The sequence below is a fragment of the Convolutriloba macropyga genome, chromosome 12 (genome assembly GCF_964194025.1).
Source record: "Convolutriloba macropyga chromosome 12, txConMacr16.3, whole genome shotgun sequence".
NCBI classification, from domain to species: domain Eukaryota; kingdom Metazoa; phylum Xenacoelomorpha; order Acoela; family Convolutidae; genus Convolutriloba; species Convolutriloba macropyga.
The window spans coordinates 52,842,578-52,865,931 of NC_134479.1; the positions used below are offsets into that span (position 1 = coordinate 52,842,578).

General features: G+C 36.3%; 3 protein-coding genes across 3 annotated transcripts in view; 1 reads left to right on the top strand and 2 right to left on the bottom strand.

Moving 5' to 3' along the window:
• The window catches only part of LOC142350263 (uncharacterized), a 484,377-nt gene that overhangs the window by 325,643 nt on the left and 135,380 nt on the right, over positions 1 to 23,354 (bottom strand). The gene's annotated exons all lie outside the window — the stretch shown is intronic.
• Positions 4,329 to 16,063, top strand: LOC142351192 (uncharacterized). Its single transcript, XM_075403315.1, has 5 exons — positions 4,329 to 6,074; positions 9,212 to 9,395; positions 11,491 to 11,568; positions 12,321 to 12,405; positions 15,233 to 16,063. The coding sequence occupies exons 1-5, from the start codon at positions 4,383 to 4,385 to the stop codon at positions 15,840 to 15,842; spliced, it is 2,649 nt and encodes an 882-aa protein (XP_075259430.1). The 5' UTR covers positions 4,329 to 4,382; the 3' UTR covers positions 15,843 to 16,063.
• Positions 22,968 to 23,354, bottom strand: part of LOC142350542 (uncharacterized) — a 10,705-nt gene continuing 10,318 nt past the window's right edge. The window contains exon 4 of the mRNA XM_075402390.1: positions 22,968 to 22,998. Coding sequence (XP_075258505.1) covers positions 22,968 to 22,998 — 31 coding nt within the window. The remainder of the gene's footprint in view (positions 22,999 to 23,354) is intronic.

Below are 23,354 nucleotides of genomic sequence, written 5' to 3' on the forward strand. Positions count from 1 at the left end.
GCTCAACCTCCTGCACCGGCGACCTATTATGAGCTCCAAGTAGTGAGTCCTCCAGCACTCCCAGCTGTCCCATTACTCCCAGCAGTCCCAGCCCTCCTGTTGGAACATGGTCACCCGAAAGCTATGACTATGAGGAATATACCAGAGAAATCAGTATGAGCGTCTTTGACGAGGAGAATCAAATTTAAACTTCAAACAATTATGTTCAATTTGTTAATTGTTGCTTGTGTTTCTAAAATTCAATAATCCATCATTCTTAATTTTAATATGGATTGTTATCACTTCTGCGCTCATTTTGCATTAATGATCACTTTTAATTTGCGTTTGTGTCTCAAGTTCTTCAGTTGCATTTGATGCTGCATTTGTATCAATATTCTAAATGTTATTACTTTCGTGGATTCGCACCTCGATTGTGCCTTAGTTTATGTTTTCTGTTTGTGCTTTAAAGCAAATGTTGAGAGTTTCCATTGAATTTATTCTCTAAATTTAAGCTCCTCATTTCCATTGCTCTGTCATCATTTATTTGCAGTTACTATTTATACTAGCCAGTACATATGTTAATATTATTCGAAATTTTTACACTGTTGCAGTTTAAAAATTTTCTCTCGAGCAGAGGATATGTGGTACGGTTGTACCATATTGAGTTCATGTTTCATTACTGAGTACTATATTAATTTAAGTTTGCCCTTGTCAGACTAAAGGTCATATTTCACATATATTTAATTTACCGCCGACTAATAAGTCAACTTTTCAGTTTTGTTGATATCTCCCACTTTTGATTATTTATTCACTCTCTAGAATCTTATTACTGAATTCAGTTGCATTCAATCTACTCTGTTTCACACTAATCGCGATCCTATCGGATTTGAGGAGGAATTCCACCTTCATTAATTTTGTCTGCGATCGCAGCACGATTGCTAAGTAAATCTAAAAGTAGTAATCCCACAACTCAGTAAAACTTGGATTCGCACCTCGAATCCATTCAACTAATTCTAAGTGGATTTGTGACACGACTTGTATCTCTACAGACAGGGATATCACACTGATAGTCAATCGTACAAAATGGGGTCTTTCCCATTTTACCCCACCCCCCCCCCCCCCCCCCAGCTTAGTGGTCAGATGTCCTCTAGCCCCCCAATCATGGCAAAAATACCATAATGGGGGGGGGGGCTATAATTTCATGGGGGTCTATAATGGGAAAGACCCCAAAAATGAATTTACGAAAAGTTAAATATATCAGCCGCTTTTTAGAGCAATTTTGCGTAATTTAGGTTTATTTTGGAGAGATTGCTCTGGCGAAGTGGTTATTTCATGGTTTGTTATCTATCCAAAATATTTAACCAATTACTCGGTGTCATTATTTTGGATAGATTTATGTTCTAACTTGTGACCACCTATATATACAAAATTTATCAGTTGTTCAATAAAACGGTTGTCTGAGTACTCTAATAACTTTGACATCCTCTAAGAGGAGTACTCTAAGAAGAGTACATAAAATATTTTGGAACAGAACTTTGTTACTTTAGTTAAGTTTGTAAATCTTCACAATGTCAAGTTGGCATTTTTGTAATAATACTGTTAACTTCCGATGCTTAGTTTGGCTTTTCGTGGGCGTTTGCTTCCAAGTTCTTCTTCCCGGTAAAATCAACAATAGGGAACTGGATCTGTTTTAACTGACGACCGATTATTTCCATAAATTTGGCAAACATAACAATTTGCCAAGAAAAAAGTGAGATGATCCAAATATAAAAAGCAAATTAGTCTAGATTTTCTTGTGATACTTTGGTCAATTTGCCCGGCAAAAAATCGCCCTTTCACGTAGTGTGTTCTGATGTTGCACAGGGTTAAACGAAAACAACAAACCAATTGTACTTTTCAGTCTTAAGCGTCCTTTGACTTAATGTTTTTCAAATCAGGCGTCCAAATTCTATTCAAGAGCTTGAAGTCTTTGTCGAAAAAATGAGATTCCTATGATGTGGAAAAAAACCCTTGATTCTTCTCTTTTGAAAAAGTTGAGATTTCGAAGTCACTTCGTTTTGAGTGCGCTATAAAACTTCGTGGTTTCAATTTTTTTTGTTTAGAGCAGTTTTCTTCAACTGTTTTTCTCAGACGTTATCCAAAGATCTCCTTTAGAAGTGACTCCATTCCGCCTTTATAGATAGCGGGTCTAAAACAGTTAGAGAACTACTTAATTTTGATGCCTCATTTATTAGTACTGGGCTTCGTTTCAACTCGGCTTCGCCCGTCGCAACTGTACACTAATCAATTTGTTCAAGCAAAAGTAGATCTCGAACTATTACTTAGATTTAATTTTTTACGCGCGCTGAATAATAGACAACCGCAAACAATGACACTGATTTTGGAATTTTTCTAAGAAGGTCCCTACCCTTTATTGCCATTATTGGCATCTGGAGAGTGGCAGGACTTCTTAGCCTAATCTACATATCGTTAGCTGGAAGTCATGTAGTCGTTGCAATTGAAACTAGAGTTGATTAAGACCATTACCTAGCGATTATTATTGCCATCTCAAATTTAATCGACAACTCGTTTTTAACAGAAGCATGATGGCTTCTGATTTTATTAACAAAGCGACTCAAAAAAACTTTGTTTGTATGAAAAGATTTGTCTGTCCGCTCTTTATTTAAAATCCTCTGATAATAGTAGAGATTTTGGAATCAATTTCTTAAAATGAACTATTTAAAATGCTGTTTTCAGCTTCTGCCGATTAAAAAATGGTTTAGTTTGGCAGTTTTGTTCAACAGTTTAAAATTCACAGATTATGTGCCAAAATATATCCCAACAAAAAATTTGTTCAGAAATAGTGGCAAATAAATACCTTTAATCAGCATCTGTTGCGATAATAGCAGTTAAATAAACTGCCAGTGTAATAAATTTTAATGCCCGATTGTCACTGGAAAAACACTTCAGCATTAGACTACGAGTTTATCACACTCTTTTATCGCCACTGTTACTAAGAAAACAGTGTTGATAAGAGTGGTGATAAACTCTTAGTCGAATGATAAAGACAGTTTGATAAACTTGTAGTCTAAAAAACAAAAATGATCGCAACTGGTGTTGATTAAAAAAATTACCACACGGTTGTTATCGCCCTCGAAGTTATCATAACACCTCGGCTTCGCCTCGGAGTTTGATAACTTCTCGGTGGCGATAACAACCGTGTGGTAATATTCATTATACGCTGAACATAAAAATTTAATTACACCCTATTTTATGAAGTATCGAAGTACGAGGTCAATATTTAACAAGGAATTAACCCATTTTTAGCAAGAGTTTGGGAGTACTTTTTTCACCTCTGCTCCACTTCGCTAGTAATCTTAAATACATGTGATTTTGAGATCAAATGCCATAGTAACTTACCAGACATTCAACGGGAAGTGGACAAATTCTGTCGAACCTTTAGAGTAAAAAGAAAGTTGTCACAAATTTACACGTAATTCGTGTGTTTTCTCTTTCTATTGTTTAGGGGTAATTATAATTTATCTAACTTTGAATCAAACGTGATAGAATTGCTTAAATTTGGTCTAATTTTTGTCCATCTTCGGCAAAATATAGGTTGACGCTTAAAACTCGTTAACGAAAGTAGGCGTGCTAATTGCAAAAATACGTGGTAAGTTAGTTGTTTTTGAAGTGTATTTACAAAACCATTCCAAATGCCATTTCTCTTAAGATTTCAATAAACGAATTGAAGATTTCAATAAACGAACCGAATGAATTTTCGGTTCGTTCAATAAACGAACCGAAAATTGATTCCAATAAACGAACCGAGTTTTCGCTCTAGTTTTTAAAAAGCGGCAAGAATACTTCTGGAAAAAAAATCCGGATAGAAGTTTACCATTTCTCCGTTAGCTGCAGTTACTTGAACGTACGTGAAATGTGTTACAATTGGCCATGCTTCATCATTTTTAGTGTCTGTATTTTGATTATAAGAGCGTTATGATCAAGTTGAACAGATTTTACGTGGGACTAAACTTAGGTGCTGTTAACGGAAAACTGGCAAACTTCTATCCAGATCTTTTCTGTAAGAACTGTTGTCATTTTTCTAAAATTTAGAGAAAGTGTAATTCTAGCGACTTTCAGTCTATTCGTACAAAAGTTGTGTGAATTGAAGTTGGAAAAGTACTGAGAATGCGGATCTTTTCCGTTTGTGCAAGCTTAGTGGGTGCATATTATTTGCACCATCGAGCACACAAGCAACATTGTTGTATGATGATGTAATGGCACGCGTTCTGAAACTTGGGGGGGGGGGGGTGGTGCACGTTCTGGGGGACACGGAAGACATCCGAAAATGAACTTCAAAAACAGGCAGTTTGCCATGAAATTTTGCAAATGAAGCGTTCAGTTTTGTTAACAAGCGTTTTTCGATGTGCAGTTTATGTCAAGTAAATTCATGTTATTTATATCAGAAAAACAGTGCCATTTTTCGAGCTTTAGATATGAAAGCGAGAAAATTTACAACAACCAAACATGGACGAAAATTTTCTGAACCGAGTTGCTGTTTATCTCGGAACCCAAAGCAAAGTTCGCTAACCCGAACAGTTGCGACACGGTCCAGTTCAAGCAATCAAGTTGAATGTGTTGATTTAACAAGCGAAATTGATTCTGATTATGATTCTGTTGGTCTGGACCAAACAGTGCAAAATGAGATCGCGCTGAAAATGGCGAAAAGTAAGCCTAGATGTCTCAAATCGACGGATGTTTTCACCGAAAGTAGAAACACTGATTATGACGTCATTACTTCATGCGACAAATCAGCTGCCTCAGACCGCTTTAAAAAGAGATCTGAACAAAGCGAGGATGCAGGAATCAAAAAACAACAGTCCATTTTGGGCTCAGGTCGGATTGAAGGGGCTGTTTGTATTAACCAAAAAGTTATAACTAGTGATTCGGCGTTATCAGATAGTTTTAGTGGTGTAGAAAGTAGTGTCAAAAATGTAGAAGTTTGTGATAAAATTAGGGGAAAATTGCCTGTTTTTGACGTCGGTTTGAATTTTTCTATGGAGCGGAAAGAATTGAGAAAAACATCGGCGCCAAATTTATCACGTTTGATGGGCAGCCATTATGAGAAAAGAAAAAGCTATCAATCAGAGGTCATTAATTCAAAGTATGCTTTCCGAAATAAACTTAGATCATCTAATGCTTCTGAGACAACTAAAAGAGCATCTAAAAGCAACGAAGTGTGCAATTCAGAGCTAGAAATTGCTGAAGATAACAATTCTCACGAAACCGATGCTCCGAAAGGCGAATCGGTTAAAAGTAAAGTGAGCTCAATTAATGCGACGGTAACTTCTCAATCTTCGGTTCAAAAATCAAATCAGCCGAATGACGATAATTGCTTTGAAAAACTATCAACATCCCGTTGCCCTTCAAATGAAGCTGAAATAGGTGCGGGCTTAAAATTAGTCAAACACTCAAAAAATAATTTAACAACTGAAAACGAGAATGCGGAGAATTCAGCTAGCACAGTTAAGAAAAAAGAGCCCAAGTATTTTGCAAAACCATCCGAAAAATTGTCACTTTTGGAACAAATGAGACTGAAAAATCTGGCAGACAATCAGAAGTTTCTAGAAGAAATCAATTTAACATCGCAAACTTCGGTTTTGGCACCAAAACCGCCAAAGAGAGTGCTGGTCAGAAAAGAATTGCATCTCAACTTACCGAAACGGGAGTCGAAGCGGTTAAGAAGAGAAAGTCCCCCTCTCGTTGCGACAGAAATTATAGATCGTCCACCCCCGCACCTCAAAATTCGAATCTCAGAAGTTGCCGGTGGCAATCTGCGTCGGACTGGCTCAAGAACGAATTTCGATCAATTTAAAGAAAATCTCGGCTGCTTCTTAACAGATGAGTTTGTAAATTTTGAGACCCGAAAAAGCATTGCAGCTGTTGACGTAGTTCGAAATTTATCAAAGTTGAAATTTCAAACTATCAAAATGGGTTTGGATGAAAACGAGAGCATATTTGATATTAATTTTCATCCCAGTAACTCAAAACTTTTGTTGGCGATGGGCTGTTCGGGCGGAACTCTTCAATTTCTTGATATCAGTCAAGCTGACAAAGTATGGGGTGATTGAAATAGTTTCTTATACACGTAGTTTAAGGTACAACGTGAAATTATAAACGCTAGCAAAAATCTTCAGTCTTTTTTTTGAAAAAATGTAAGAATTAATCCTAGCAGTTCTCGAATTTCCATGGTGATGAAGAGCTGTTACAATCTTTCTTCATAAACGTCTACGGCGGTTGAAGTGTGGACCAATATTTTTGAAATTTTTGTGTTGGATAAGGTCAAAGACTCCTAAGATCTTCACCGGGTAATATTGTTCTTTTCTATGTTTTGACGTAAAAGATTCGCCGATAAGCTTATTAATTGCTCTCGTCCGCCAAAATTGTTTGGGCCTTTTGGTATTTTTGTGAGGTTCTCTGCGTGATGACTTTTGTCTGACCTTTCGTCTGATCATTTGAATTTTTGTCTGACTTTTTTTTGCTGATCATTTGACTTTTTGTCCCCCGAATCGGGTTTTAACTATGTGTATTTTTTCAGATTTCTACTGTCTGTGTTCCAGTATATTATTTTTTCTGTTGCTGGTTTTTAACTCTTGGTTACTATTATTTTATTTCATCACAGCTGTTATTCATTCTCTATGTCTTATTACTCAACGGACATTGAGTTCACCCTGTTGTTTTTGTTCTGATTATCAATTGGGCCTAGCAAAAATTACAAGAACAATTTTGAGCCAGTTTAATTTTGCTTTCTGCATGCCACCTGTAATTAATCTCTGGGTAGAAATGTTGTAAAAGTTTGAAAAATAGTTATTTTCCATGTACATTATAAACTTATTTTTACATACTAATGTTAAGAGTACTTAATTCGTTTATAGCGTCAAGTATCTTTCAGATGTTTTATGTATTGTCCGCCTAATTGTCACAAAAAAATTTACTTGAAAATATACTTATTTGCACCGAAATTTGTTTTCGCGAAATCTCGAATTTTCGCCTCATATCATCACCTGACATGATTTTTTTGTACTTTTCTGAATAAAGCGGAGTTTTATCATAGTTAATAGCAATTAGCAATTTACTGCAACAAATCAAGTTCAAGCGCTGACCTGTAGATTGTTTTTACTTCAAATAATGTAATGCTTTTTTAGATAATCTGACTCAGTTTTGATTAAGGTTTTGCCTCACACGTTTCATGACAGAAACTTTTTCTGTTTGGGCAGAGAGTTCTTAACAATTGCTGCTATAGTTTACTGAGAAATAATTTTCAATAAGTTCGAGATCCTACTTAAGTTGTACGTGTTAGCGTCCAACATTACTTAACTTTGCAATTGGCAAGGACTTTCTTGGCTTAACTGGTGAACAGCTGCAATGGTTGTTTTATACGCGTTACAAAAATATATGGCAATTTGTTCGCATTTTGTATTTGAGGTCAAATATAAAGATGTGCTGTGCTGTTTAACGACTCTATGTAAGTTCGAAATGCAGAGAAATGTTACGTAGAAAATAAAATATTCAAACCTGTACAAAAATTCTTACTGCCCATAATTTTTTTGTACCAATGTTTATACCCAAAACTTGCTGAAGCTATTATCTGGCGACAAAATTAAATTTGTGCAAAGACACCTTCAAATGCACTGTAGAGTTGCAATTTGCAAACAAAAAACGCAAAGTTTGACGCAATATTTAAAACAAAAAATTATCACAACCGTCAAATTTGGCGATGCCAAAACCCTGCTTTATAACTAAGATTGTTTGCAAAAAGGCTTGGAATTCACATATAATTAAATTTTCCTCAGAACTAAATTTTGAATTACAGTACGTACTATCATTTTTCTGAATCATTTGAAAATTGGCAGAGATAAATTAAACGAAGTTGATCTTCTGAAGTAAAAAATTTTCAACAATTGTCTTGATATTAAGATAAACAATAGTAGCTGTCGATGATAATTAAAACACAGCTGCTGATGATCAAAAGCTTTCAAATCTGTGTCTCGAATTTCTCTGCATTTCTATTTTATAAAAAAACAGATTTTTGTTTTTGATGCATCTTTTCTAATGATTTGAGTGTTTTCAATACGTAACATTACCAGTCAAAATGATTATGCGTACTGTAATTTAAAATTTAGTTCTGCGAAAAGCTTAATTATAGGTGAATGACAAGCGTTTTTGCGAACCAACTTAGCTTTAAAGCCGGGTTTTTACAGCGCTTAAATAGACGGTAATCATGTTTGTTTGTTTTAAATATCGCGTTAATCTTTGTGTTCAGTGTTTTGTTTGTAAATTGCAACTCTTCAGAGCACTTGCAGTTATTTTCGCACAATCTATCAGCTTTGTCTTGTTATTATTGTCAATTTTTTTAAATTGTCGGTTTACTTTGCATTTCGAGAGATTTTTTTGTTTCTTGATTATAGCGCCAGCAATTTTTTCCGTATAAACATTGGTATAAACAAAAAGTTGAGACAGTAAAAGTGTTTGTATAGGTTTGAGTGTTTTTTAGGCAGTTTTGATCTCATTTTTTTGATTTTTTCTTTTAAACCGGGTTTGGGTAGCTTGATTTTGCTTTGTCAGATGTTGTCCAAAACGATGGAATTCTTAATAATCATTTAATGAGAATGTTAGAGGTACTAGTTTCAAGCCATGAAGACCAGATATTTGGTGCTAAGACCTCTGGGGTCCAGTTTTTTGAGGAATTCAGTCCCGTGATCCTCAAGTCTCTATAAACCATTTTTTGAAAGATCATTTTTCTCAATCGCCTTGAACAAATTTTTTGATTTCATTATCACGAGTGAACAAATTAATGATTGTTTAGGGAAATGAAATGTAGAGGTGTAACCTGACCATACATTACAATTAGTTTTTTTTCGGTAAGATGTGAAAATATCAATTATCGTGGATCCTAACCTACCGGGGGTAGGAGGAGGAGGGGGGGGGGGGCAATTATAATTTTTGTTATCCGCTCAGAAACGAAAATGTTCAGAATCCCGGTTGATCCTGACTTTCGATTAAATCAAGCACAACTCAATCTTAGTACAATCAATGCACACGCGCTCCTCTCTATTACCACGAATGGTATGAACACCCAGTACAATTTGTATAAAAAAAATTAAAAAAATGTAAAAAAACTAAAATTAGATCACTGTTGCCTTGGAAAGAAAGCTTTCAGTGGACCCAATTGCCTCATGTTTTGCCACAACAGCCAACGAGTTTCTTCGGCTGCAAACTTCACCTTTCTGCAATTCGATGTCTCAAATTTTCGCCAGTTAATCATTCTAAATTGTTCACGTTGGACCATGAAGGAGTTCTGAAATGTGTTGATTTGAACAGCTTCCTCTACAGTACAGTTTGTGGAGAACTAGAGAGGGACAGAGTGTTGGACTCGCGTAATTAATGCCCATTTTATAAGAAATGTTGTTTTGAAGGTCATCAATGTAATAGGCAGGAACACGCCTATATTGTATCTATTCTTCCCCCCTCCGGTTTAGTGGGCATATAATTTTCACGCCCCCAGCGCACGTGCTGTAATTATACCTAGCAACGTGTCATATAATGGAGGTGGGGTTGAGGTGGCGTAAAAACACGGAGAGGGGGCAGAATAGTTCCTTGATCTTGTAAAACTTATAAATCTCTCGCAATAGTAAATTCTGATCTTGTAAAAGTTCCTAGCGTTTGGTTTGGTCTTGTTAGAATCCGGTAAGAATCTTGGAAGATGTTAAAAGATAGCAGTCTAAGTTTGAGTAGGGTAATATGCTGGTTCAATGTAGAGTTTTTAGTAATGGTTAAGTGACTCAGCTTGAAGTCACTGAGAACTTCTGGCGCTTATCGGAAACCACGAAGCGGTTCAAGAAATTAAGTCAGAATTTCGAAGTGACTTCTGCAGAGTCGCTTAACCATGCTTAAAACACGAAACGCGCACGTTTTAAAATGACGAAAGTCAACTGAAGTCAACTTCTGGCTAAGTAAGAAGTTTTAACTTTTAGCACTAGAGGCTTTTGGGCATTCAAGAGAACTTTGTTCAGCGAGTGTTATGTGTTATACAAACGTGACCTTTTTTTCGATGGCGTTCTTTTTAAATTCTGATTTTCGTCGGTAATCTGTAACTTAATTAACATTAAAACAATCACGTGCACATATTAAAATGCCGAAAGTCTGCAGTGCCAGAAGCTACTTAGCCATAAGTTGACTTTCGTCGTTTTAAAACGTGCGCGTTTCGTGTTTTAAGCATGGTTAGGTGACTCCATTTGAAGTCACTTTAAAATTCTGACTTATATCTTGAACCGCTCTGTGGTTCTCGATAAACGCCAGAAGTTGTCCTTGACCTCAAGCAGAGTCACGTAATCATAACTTATGGGTGCTGCTTCTAGATAGATGGATTTTAGAGTTAATTAAGCCTCTAATTTAACTACCATTTGAAACCCATGATTTGAAATCGATCCAAAATGTGAAGGTAACATTTGGATGACGTATAACGTTTTCTGTGTTTTTGAAATTTCCTGTTAAACATTTAAAATTGTTTTGACATTGTAAAATTTTATCAAACTGTTTTTTCTTTTTAATTGCTCTCGAACGAAGTTTGTATCAATTATATTAGTCTTGTTGGTTTTTATGCAATTTTTGGCGAGATCGATTTTTTGTCTGACCCATTTGACTTTTCGTTCTCAAAAACGTGATAAACAGTTAGCGCCCAGTGGGCATTAAGTGCTCTTAGAGCCTTTCAGTTCACTAGTCTCCAGGTATGCGACTCCTTATACTTATGGTGTGAGGGCGGTTCTTGGAAGTTGACCCCCCACACGCACACACAAACCCCTCCCCATCACCCCCCTCACTCCACCTCCCCCCAATCCCCACCCCTGCACATCGTTCAGGCTGTAATGGCCCCGTGCAGCCCTAGACCCCTCCCACCGTTGCCCCTGCCCCCCACTTAGGTGCACCCCCGCTGCGCTCACCTCACGCCCCTTCATTTAAACTATAGCTAGCCTCATTAAACCGTGGATAGCTACTGACAAAGCCAACTGCTCGCCGGTTGTTTGAGAACAATTTGCCTGACGTTAGTCCGTTATGTTTGTGTTTCGTCGTCTGACGTTCTTTCGTTTTAAATCTGATCACACCGCAAAGCTGAAAAAGTTCGAGAGAAAATCTTTTTAAATATTTTTTTCTTAACATAAGGCAATATTAATTTGGACAGCAAGCAGACTGGAAAACACTCCAGAGCTACTGGTAACCTATTTCGTGCAGTAGCAGGATTTTGTTTCAAATAATATCTGTCGAAGTTATAGTCCTCTATCTGCATGTAAAAGATATTACGTTTTTAAGTTGTCATCAACTATTAGTCAAAAACTTTTGTGCGAACGCACTTTGCTGATCTTCCATGATATGCTTTATTGATTTTTTTTTTCGAAACTCAGCTGGATTTTTTCTATGATTTTTTAATAAAACTAAGAAATGCTGTGGGCAATAATTTTTTCCTGATTAATAAAGAGTGGATGTCAGCCAACAGCTACAACTCTTTTGACTTCCTGCAAAGTGAAGGAGTCATTTGCGTGGGTGCACCTCAAGGTGCGCGGATCTTTTTGACGCTTAGTTTTATGTTTTTTTTGCACTTTGATCATATTTTTAACTGTGGTGATCTCTGATCTCTTTCCCTCTTAAAATGGGAACTGTTTCCTTAACCCCCACTGTATTATTTAAAGGATCTTTTCCGTTTGTCCCCCCAGTACGTTATGCAATCCCCAGTTACAGAACACGTGCAATTACATAGTAAATCATTATGTGAAAATAAGCGTCTGAGGGGTGCGAAAATAAAATGCACCCACTAAGCGGGGGGGGGGGGGGGGCTCAAACAGAAACGATCCAATATAAGCATATGTAATCGAAATGTCAAATGGTCAGCAAACAGAGCCCTTAAATGTGTTTTATAGGCTCAGCTATCGACTTAATGATTTTACAACGAGAGGGGGGATTTGGTTGTGATATTTGTTTTTATCTGTTTACTTACATTATTGTGTGCAATGCATGAAATTCATTTTTTTCGGATATATTCTGTTGCCCCCCCCCAGCTTAGTGGGCTTATATTTTTTACGCCCCCAGGCGCACCTGCTGTTTTTTTTTACATAGTAACGTGCTATATAACAAAATATAATGTGTAACTGGGGGCGTAAAAACGCTGGGAGGGGGGGGGGGGGGGCAGAATAAATCCTTTTTCCTTGTGGGACGGAGTCAACTGCCTACATATCTGTATATAACACTCACTGAATTATGCTCAAAATATTATGCATTTTTGTCATACGAAAAGATCCGCATTGAATAAGGTCGCCTGATGATTGTGGACCCAAGACAACCCGTGACTTCTTCATGTCAAACGATTTTGCATGGCAGGAATCGCAAGTCTGTCAGGTATGTATACTCGTCGAATTCAGCTTAAATTTGATTCGTTAAAATTGATACAACTCTGGGCAAATAAGGGTTGAGCTCTCTCGACAACCAATGATTTCTGGAGAAGACTACGAAGTGACCTGTACAGGTGTCTTTTAGATCAATCGAAGCCAAATAAAAACAATAAAATAGAGAAGGAAACTAAATTGAACAAGACTATCACAAATTCTCAGATTTTTGACGTCCTTAGAACCAGTAGCCAAAATGAGCGAACATGTGAGTGGTCAAGCTGGCAGAAAACCGATCGAACACTTTTAGCAAATATTTTGTAAGAAATAAGATTTTTTTGTCGGCAATCACGAGTAAGAAGAGTTATTCAATTTAATAATTGCATTTAAAATAGCCTAAATGCGCAAAAAATGAGTATTTCGTATCAATATGAGAATTTGCAGATGAGTCTAGATATGGAATAACTCATATTGATTTAATTTACACCTTAGGTTTGAACACGTTTTCCCCTTGCCGTATACAACAAATACTAGTGCATTTTTGCACTTTAACATTGTTCTCCCTACCACAGTAAGCGTTGTCCATATATACAGGGAGGACTGGTTGATCATAACTATTCGTGGGAGGTCGAATGTTTCTTCGAAACATATGATGTATGTACACTGATAAGTTTTTTTAAGAACAATTTCGAGGCAACAATTCGGTTCATATTAGAAGTCAATTTTAACAGCCGCGAAGCGATAGCGGCTATTATTGGGGATCGTGAATTTTTTAATTCGTCGTCTCCATCGATGATTCTTGCGACTTTCAGTAACTTTTACTGCTTTGCAGTTAAAATGTGTGAGCGTGACGTCATTTGTTTTGCTTTTAGGTCAATTGCGTGACTCACCTCATTAAAAAAAATGACTTCTAAACTCACTTAATGGACTTTGAATTTTATGAAAATTTACTAGTTAAAGGTCAATAGTGTGCAGCTAAGATCCAGACGGAGATACCCTAATTCTTTAGTATTAGAGTCTTGAGTTTTTGATTTTGATTATTAATTTTGGATAAAGTTCTTTTAGAACTTTGTCCTTTTAGAGCGTATGCGTCTCATAAAATTGACAGCCCGAATCAAACCCAAACAGTCTAGTGGTCTATTAAAGGACTGGTGGTTAATCTGTCTATCTTATTTCTATAGTTGTTTCAATTCCATGGAAGGCCACAAGCGTCTATCGCGGCTTTTTTGCGGTAACCTACCGGCTATGTTTTTTATTCAATATTTTTTCTCTGACATCGGGTAAAATTGATTGTTTTGTATCGAATTTCTGATCTTAACTCTAAGTTCCAGACTTCGGGATATATGACTTATTTCCTCCTTTTTCAGCAAGTTTGTGGGGATAACTTCTCCAAATCGTTCGGGTAGTTTCTTATTCCTGGTGAATGTTCTCCTGGCCCATTTAAGTTGTTCTCGATCAGTTGTTGAACCCTCATATTGGTACTAGGTGGCACTACGTGGGTTTTGTCCGTACTCTTATCGGCTTGTTGGTCAGTAAGTTGCTGATATTTAGAGTTTGCCTTGATAGCACCAGGTTCCAGCTGTACAGTTTTTGTTCTCGCTGCGGAGCACTGTCTTGCTTGATTTCTCGCTGAATGAATGAAGTATTCAATCGTCTGCGGATAGTTATGGCAACTGGAATTATTGGTACTATGTCGATTTGAAGAAGATTGGTTCACACTTATCCAAATATGTGACTGCTGGAATTCTTTATGTACGTAACAGCGGTATTTTCAAACAATTTTTGCCCCGAATTTTGGAGTTTTGCATTGAAGCCCTGCAAACGACATTTCCTGCAGAGTTATTTATATTCAAGCTTATATAGCGTGTTCGAAAAGTTCTCTCAACAATTCTGTAAGAGCTTGTATGATAGGTGCGTATATGTGAAGCCCGAGGGATTCACAACACTATTTTAGGTCTTGGTGAAAAATTTAGACCGTTGCTTGTTACTAACGTTTTGGCCTATCTAATATATCAAATATTGCTTTTGTTTGATGTTCCATTTCCTACTGGCAAGGTTTCTATCCATTCTGACCAAGCATCTACTGTGCCGAAGATATTACCTTGATCCCTAAGGTAACCTCAGTCTGTATAGAGACCTTTCGAAACTGCTGCTTCTGACCTGGTTAAAACTCTGTAACGTATCAAAAATTATCTTGACTGGCATAGGGTCACTACGTTACAATTCGGAATGATGTTCTTGTTGACCTGACTACAGGTCTTTGTGTGGAATGAGAGGCGGAGCCTCACCAAATATGGTTCCGTAGCCGATTATCAAAACCTCTTTTTCGCTGTTTTGTTTACACAATCAATGCTATAGTCCGTTTTGTCATAGCTGCTGATGTACCTATAGGATGTTTTTTCGTCTGGTGCCTCTTGTTCTTGATTTGAGTAGCTTTTTATTGATTGTGACTGCTTTCTAGAATCCTAGATCACAGATTAATCTTCTGGTGAGAGGACCTACCCTCTTGTTTTATCGAATTGGTTTGTTGCCACGGTTGTTTCCTTTGTTAAATTGCGAGTAGAATAATAATTTTAAGCGGCGAAAAATTGAATCATTCTTTTTTCCTTAAATCTTGTTTTTGTCCCTTAAAAGTGTGTCAAATTCATTGGTCAAAAGTCAATTGGCCTTGATATTATTTTCTCGTCTCAACTTTCGACCCAATTAATTGTTTTACATGGCTAAGTGTTGATGCCCTCTAAGGTTTAAGATTTTAAGAGTGACTAGATTGTTCTCCTAGATTGTTCTATACTTAAAAATAGATTTCAATCTTTTCTTCGAAAAAATAGATCTTTGTTTAGATCGGTGAGCGCGCATCCTTCCATGCCTTATGTTGCGACGTCCGATATGACCCAAGCTCGCGTGTGGGACCTGCGCTACCCCACCAGGAATCAAGGATCCAGCTTGAAATTGGAAGGGTCTGCTCCTCGAGGGGCAAGCTTTAGTCCTATTACAGGAGGAAGGATTTTAACTCCTTGTTCTGATGGAATTGTCAGAATTTACGACTCTGTTCAAGTGTTTAACGAAAGAACCAAACCAATCAAACGAGTTAAAGTCGGCAAAGGCGATCAAAAATTGCAGCATTTGAATTTAAAACAAAATGCTCTGTGGCACCCCAGAAATGAAAACTTGGTTTTCACAGGAACTTTGCCAAATTCAAGAGACGCGAATAAATTGTACGCTTTTTCCATCTCCGCCAAAGACAGAAAAGTTTTCAACGTTACTCGTAAAACGCGTCGCTTAAGTGAGAATTCGACTCCCGATCGGTCAAAATTGTCCTGGAAGTATTTGCAAGAAGGAGTTTTGAAAATTGGTGGAAATGAAGTCATGTCGGAGAAGTATGTGTTCCATCCCCAAATAGCCCTTTTGGCTGGATTCGACCAAAGATCAAATGTTTACGTATGGAAATGATTCACGAAATTTGTCAAGATGTTTACTGTATTGTTAGAAAGGTAGGAAAGCTCAGATGAATGTAGAGAAAGCAAATTGATTGAAAGGGAAACTGATTTTTTGCCGAAGTCACTCTTTAATTTCAATTTGTTTCATTTCATACATGAATTGATTATACATGCTCGTGTTCGTATTGTATGCGCTGGTTAATTTCTCAGGAATCTTAAAAAAATTTCGAATTATAGTTTTCCGATAAAAATGATTAATTGCTGCAAATGAACGTTACTTATAGATCGCGCGCTATGATTTCTAATCAGTTGCTCCTTTTTTCATGATCTGTTCAGAAATCTAGATCACTTGCTCTCACACGAAGTCGTTTCGTCCTCAAAAACGGGATAAACAGGTAGCGCTCTTGGTGTATCAAGTGCTCCTGGGGCTCCTTCGATTCGCCGAAACTGTTGTTGAGACATAAGTTCGAAGTCCATGGTGTGAAGGGCTGATCTTAGAGTTTGAGTTAATGCATTATATGAAGTGAAAAATCAAATAGGTTGAAGGTGTCAAAGTTCTTAAGCTCAGAGTTTTAAAGCAGAGTTAAGACATTTTTTCCGCCAATTGAAGTTTCCAGCTGTTTCTTGCAGTTTTTGTTTTTTTGTAAATGGTTTTTGAGCTCGATTTCTAATTCTTTTGGTTTTGGCATTGTTGATAAGTTCTGACTTTTATTTCAATTTTTACCTGTTAGTTTTCTATTACATAATCTAGATCAATTACAGTTAATAGAAAAACCGTTTTGTTCTTATTTTTGGTCGCTATCTTTTCATTTATTTTGCAATTAGAGGTTTGCAAAGCTAGCGTAGCTTTTTTCTGGCAATCTGGTAGCTATGTTTTTGATTACATTTTTGTAAGGTTGGTTTGTTCTGGCGTTTAAACTAAGAGTGAAAGAAGTCTTTCACGTTTGAATTGAAACTGAAAGAGATTTTTCCTGCTTTAAACTACCGGAAAATCAAAATAACGACTTTTTCACTCAATAATTAAGGGCTTTAATTTAGATTAAATTCCAATAAAATCGACGGTGTTTACTTATATTGAGATCCTTTATTTTCCGCTATCAACTATGCTCAGTTTTTGATTAATCAGATAGGTGAGGCCTTCCTTTAGTTTCAGCTAGCTTTACCAACGCAAGCTCCCACTTGTCTCTTGGGAATAAATCTTGGTTGCTATGCTTCAACTTCATTGTTCAATGGAATATTCGTTAGTGTTTATATTGTGCCGTTTATACAAAGATATCGATTTGTTTAAATTAGTAACATTTTTTTTGGTTTTTGTGCGTTTGCGCAATGTTCTCTGAACTCTTTTACATATTAGACAAAAAATTATCCCTTTGAATGCAATATAAGCCAATTTTGAGTGTGAGTTCATTGATTTTCAAATTAAGGCACAAAAGGGCGTGAAGGTAAGTTAAACAATGGGTACCATTTTCAACCGCCATTTGCTCCTAGCTTTGAAAAAGACATTTTGAAATTTAATAGATATTCTTTAGACGATAAATATCTTGTTTTTTTTATATCAAAAAAATCTTTTTTATTGCATAATTTTTTATAGTCACGCAACCCCTCGATAAGCAAAATTATAAAGCCATGTTGCTTATGATCAATTTTAATGTTTGGAACATAGTATTGTTTGATCGAACAGCATTGAAAACCTGAGATGTCGGAAAATTCTGATTTTTTTCTAATCTCGTTTTGTATCCATTTATTAACTGCTACTTGAAACGCACTTACATTGAAGAAAAGAATGAATGAATTCACTAAAGAATGCGAAAGAAATAGACCTTTGTGACCATCAATTAACGTAAAACCTAAGTTTAAAAAGTGCTTGTTAATGGGTGTTGCTGTCGCGATTGATGCAAACGATTTTCGAAAATGCCATTTTAGTTCCGGCACGTGATAACGAGCTATTCTACGATTTTCTAGGTAAACGACGTAGTTTCAGGCCTATTAGCTTTTTACGATCAGTAATCACACTGAAGCCATTTTTCGTGTTCGATTTTATCAGAGTCATAACACAAACTGCGCAGAAACAAAGTTATGCAATTACGATTTATTTTAGCGCTTATAAATTTAATCTTGACGTTAGATATATTATCATCTCAGCCTTGTTAAAAGTCTTCAAGCTCGTCTTTTTTAGACGAATTTTCTGTCTTACTAAAGTTAGAATTATCTTATGGACGTTTGACCAATAAAACTGGTGTAGTGATTTCTGATGCTAATTTGTGGTTATTACATCACTGTTACATTATCTAACTCAAGTTATTTTTAACAATGATTTAGTTCAAAAAGTGCTTCAATAAACAATTGAATCATGTTTTAATCGAAATTTGATAAAAGAAATTATTGATGCCATGCATTAACTGGGACATTGAAACGAATTTTAACATTGCCGTTTGTAAGGGTCTAAATACATTGCCGTTTGATCCATGGAACGCAATTTTTTTTCTTTAGAACTCTTTAAAACTCTAAGCTGCTGAAATTTAAGCATTTTTTTTTCTGGACCGATTTTTCTTACTGAGTTTGTCATCTCTCATTAAAAATTCATTATCTATTGGAACTGAAGTTAACAATGAAATATCAATTTATGACGTCATCATGGAGAACTGTGCAAATTAAAACGGAGAATAGATTATATGATTCATAGCTGAATTGATTTTTGAGTTCAGTCCGGGTAGGCTCAAGGGTTTGGCTGGGTTTTGTGGTAAACGAAAACTATTGTGGTGCAAATCTGCTCCCAAGCAAGGTGGAGTTGTAAGATCGGTTTATGTTGCAATAACTAAAACAAAATTAACGACCTATTACTTGTTGTAGATTGACAAATTTTTAAAATTACAGCAGAATTTTGAAATATCTTTTTTAGCAAAATGAATTAAGTTTTTTAAGCAGAATGAGTCCTCTAGATCTCATTTTAATCTTCATTCATTATCTTATTATCATTTTTTGGCAGTTTTGAGTGCATGTGTTTAATTTGCCATTTTTATTTCAGCAAAACAAGCAACGGTCTGGCCAAAAATAAATGAAAGAAAAATAGAAAAAAAAATCAGGCGAATTATTTGATGTGATTACGAAAAAATAAGATTTAAGTTTTCAGCAATACTGCTATGAAAACACTTGTTATAGCTGATTCAATTTTGACGCAAAAATGTTTTAAAAAACTTTTTCGTTAATCAACGAAGGAAACTGCGAGCGGGGAAAAATTTAAGTAAATCTTCATTTTAACTAAGATTTCCTCTTTTTTTAGAAAAGGGGTATCTGTTGATTATATGAAATGATCCAAGACACTTATTGGTGAACGCTTTTTCCTAACTAATAGAAGCCAAGTTAGAAAATTTAATTGTCGAGAGGAAAAACATTCGAGAAAATGTTTTTTTTTCAAACGATGTGGGTGACTTTTTTTCATCTCGCCATTTCTTCTGAAGTGTATTTCACACCTTTTATAAATATTTATCAAGATCAATGCCCTTTGGTATATTCGCTTAGTAATCTGCTTACAAATTAGCAGTCTCTAATACAGAGATATTTTAACACACTTAAGAGGGCAATATAATTCCATGTTAGGTTACGATAGTTTCATACCAAATTGCACTGGTACTATATATGCACGAGTACTATTATGCACGGGTACTATTATAAGTTGGTTAGATGTCGTTCTTCTATTTTTCACAACAGGTTAAAGGAAAGTTGGCATTGTTTAAAATGTCCTGACACCTTAAATTTTAAACCTTTTAAAGGTCTGGTAAGATTTGGTATTTTTTGTTCTGCTTGTGTCTATAATTGAGTGAATTTGTTGTTTAGATAATTATAGTGTGAAAAAGAACATTTGAAAAACAATATAAAATTGAACTATTCTTTATATAGTTAAAAATGCTAATATGCGAAACTCAGCGCAAATGTTGCCAAAAATTTGTCGCTAGAGGTTGAACTAAGCAACTAAAAGTGAACTAACCTTTAGTTGCTTAGTTCAACCTAAAGTGAAAAGTTCGAAAACGTGTTTAAAAGTAGCTTAGATCTGATGCCAGAATTAGGCGCAATTTATTGAACAATTCTCTGAATTTTGCCAAAATACTGTCCAAATATTCAAGTTTTTCAAAAAAAAATTGATTTGGGAAGTCAATTTTTCAATTTACGAGTTTTTTTTGTTGTTCTAAATAGTACCAATTTTTGATCAATGAGCATTTTTTGAGTTCCCTAACTACAAAAGTATCTACGTGCAATGTCGAAAAAGATTAGCTCCATTTTTTCGCAGTAGCTTTAAAAAGCTATTTCAAGTAGAATCATCAAAGTTAGTGCGAGACAAATAATCAGCTGTTTTGAATTTTCTCAAGATTTTTGGAAGTAAGAAACAAGGCGCTATTTAATTGCTCTCGAACGAAGTTTGAAGCAACTGATCTAAACATGTGTCTTTTTATAGAAAATTTTTGCTTGACGCTTTTTTTCTAGATTATTCTTTGACTTCTTTTCATACTATAGTTCTTCATTTTTGAGTGATCCAAGCGTCATTTTTGAGTTCTGAAATAAAGTTAGTTGCTTAAAGGGATTGTGAGCGAACGACAATCAAAGCCTTTGCAGCTGAGTGGTTAAGATGACAGGATGTAATTCTGGAGGTCCGGGTCGAACCGCAGTGAGGTAGTTTTTAGCAACCACAAAACATTTCTAAGCTACGTCCCTCTAAATTCAATTACCCTTGTCTGTCGTTCGAGTGCTGTTCATCTGACCGTAATCGGTTTATGTTCGATTGTTCTGAACAAAAAGACAAATAGTTGACAGTTGAGAGTAATAGACTGCCAGATTATTTTGACATGATGGTTCTGGTTAACGGGAGATTTCTCAAGGAAAAAAGTATATTTGATAGGAAACAAATTTAGACTTATCTTTTTTGACAGTTCTCTCAAAATCTCTAGCTGTCAATGTGCCAATTTTATCAAAGTAAAAGTGCTGTCAACTTATCATGTTTCAGAAAAAGTGAAACTTGAAAAAAAAATTAAACATTAATTTAGCGTAGCGGTCAAACCAAGATATTACAGAAAAAGTCGTTCTTACGAAATCATCCTAGCTGTCAAAACAGAGACATTTCGAGTGATATGAAGCCGTTTTCGGAGCAGACGAACGTTATATCCAGCGATTCCAAATCGGACGTTGATATTGATAGCAAAATTTACAATAGTGATTCTGCTGAACACAAAGTTACCGCAAATGAAACAGGAGATAAATTTTCCACGGATGAAAATTTTATGCAGATAGATTCCAGTCAACAAAGTTGCCTTAAGTTCAATGACGAACAATCAGCTTCTTCTTTGGTCACAGACACACAAAATGATACAACGGAAAAAAAGGAAAACGTCGAATTTCCGAGTACAGTAACTGCAGAAAATCAGAAAGTTGTGGAAAAGAAACAACCAAAATATTGTGCTAAACCGACTGCGAGGTTGTCGCAATTTGAGCTAACTAGGCTTCAAAATTTGGAAGAAAATCAGAAGTTTCTGGAAGACATCAATTTAACATCGCATTCTTCAGTTTTAGCGCCAAAACCTCCTAAAAGAATGTACGTCAAGAAGGAATGGTACCCCAACGAGCCGAAACGGGAATCGAAGCGACTGAAAATTGAAACCACGCCACGTAAGAGTCGTCATCACAATATACCTCAGTTGTCACCGGGAAAAATTTGGGTATCTGAGCCTGCTTCTGGCGATTTCAGTTTATGCTGTTCAAATAACAGTTTAAATAGATTTGGGACTGTTGTTAAAAATTTGACAAGCAAAAAAAATTTGTCAAGCGGAGAACTCTCGGCTCCAAGTATAGTTCAAAATTTATCAAATTTGACGTTTGAAAGTATCTACACGGGGTTGGCAACAAAAGAGAAAATATTTGATATCGATTTTCACCCTGGTGCGTCAAAAATTCTGCTGGCTTTGGGCAATCAAGAGGGAAAGCTGAAGTTCTTTGATATCAATAAAAAGAGCGAAGTATGGGTTGATTGCATAAACTGTTTAAGAAAAAACAATTAATTTCTCCGGATTTCCGGATTTAAGATCCGTTTATTCTTTGTAGTTACAGACACAGTTTTGGCATAATTGTGAGGTCTTAAAGTGGCTTTCCGTACTGTAATTGGGGCCTAAAATGAGAACCAGCCCAGTTTTTTTTGTGTATGTAGTTATTTCGAGGCCTACTTTTGCTTTTTTTAAAATATACTATAATTTGTGTCATTTTTGTGTCATGGAAAACTCTATCTGGATCTATTCTGTATTTTCGTGGCATGGATCTATTCTGTTTTGTCCCCCCCCCCAGCTTAGTGTTTTTTACGCCCCCAAGCGCACGTGCTATTTTTTCATAGTAACGTGCTATATAGCAACATATGATTTATAACTGGGGGACATAAAAAACACTGGGGGGGGGGGGGGGGCAAAACAGAATAGATCTGAAAACTCAATATTGAACATATCTGTGAGCGGTTAAGCAAATTGAGTGTTGAAAGTTGGCAAATATCAACACTCAGAAACAGGTACACATGAGGTACCCCGACAAAATTAAGTTCATATAAGGGACCTTTTCCGTTTGTGCCCCCCCCCAGCTTAGTGGGCGCATATTTATTTGCACCTCCAGATGCACGTGCCATATTTATAACTAATGATTTACTATGTAATGGCACGTGCTCTGTAACTGGGGGGGGGGGGGGGGGGCGCATAACGTACTGGGGGGGGGGGGCGCATAACGTACTGGGGGGGGGGGGGGGGGCACAAAACGGAAAAGATTGTTTATTCTTTGTAGTTACAGACACAGTTGTGGTATAATTGTGAGGTCTTAAAGTGTCTTTCCGTACTGTAATTGGGGACTAAAATGAGAACGAGCCGAGGTTTTATTGTGTAGTTAGTGATTTAGAGGCCTACTTTTGCGTCTTTTAAATATACTAAGTTGTGCTTTGCCATTTTTGTGTTTTGGAGAACTGAATATCGATCATGTTCAAATATCTGTGAGCTGTCAAGCAACGATTTAAGCTGGCAAATATCAACACTAAGAAACATGTACACATGAATTACGACAAAAACAAAATTAAGATCAATAAGTTTCTGAACAGCTTTTTTTCTTCAAATTTAAGATTTGTCTAAGTTAAGTACTCAGTTGCCACAACCCATCTTAAAGGAGAATATAATATTTACAAATAATTATTGGTATCATATTTTCAATATTTCACTTCTGTTTCTGTACTGATGTAAGCAAACAAGTTTTTCGCATTATAACATATAACGCACCCCCCCCCCCCCCCCCCGCCCAATACACCAACTGAGGGCTATATTTTCTTGGGGGGGGGGGGGGGGGGTGTGGGGGGGGGGGGGGTATAATGAGAAAGACTCATGCAACTAATTATTCTCTACTGTCAATCAACCTATCTTTTCTGCCATATTGCTCTAGTTTGACTTCAAATTGCATTGTGCCGGAATTCGATGTCTCAAATTTTCACCAGTTAATCACTCAAAATTATTCACGCTGG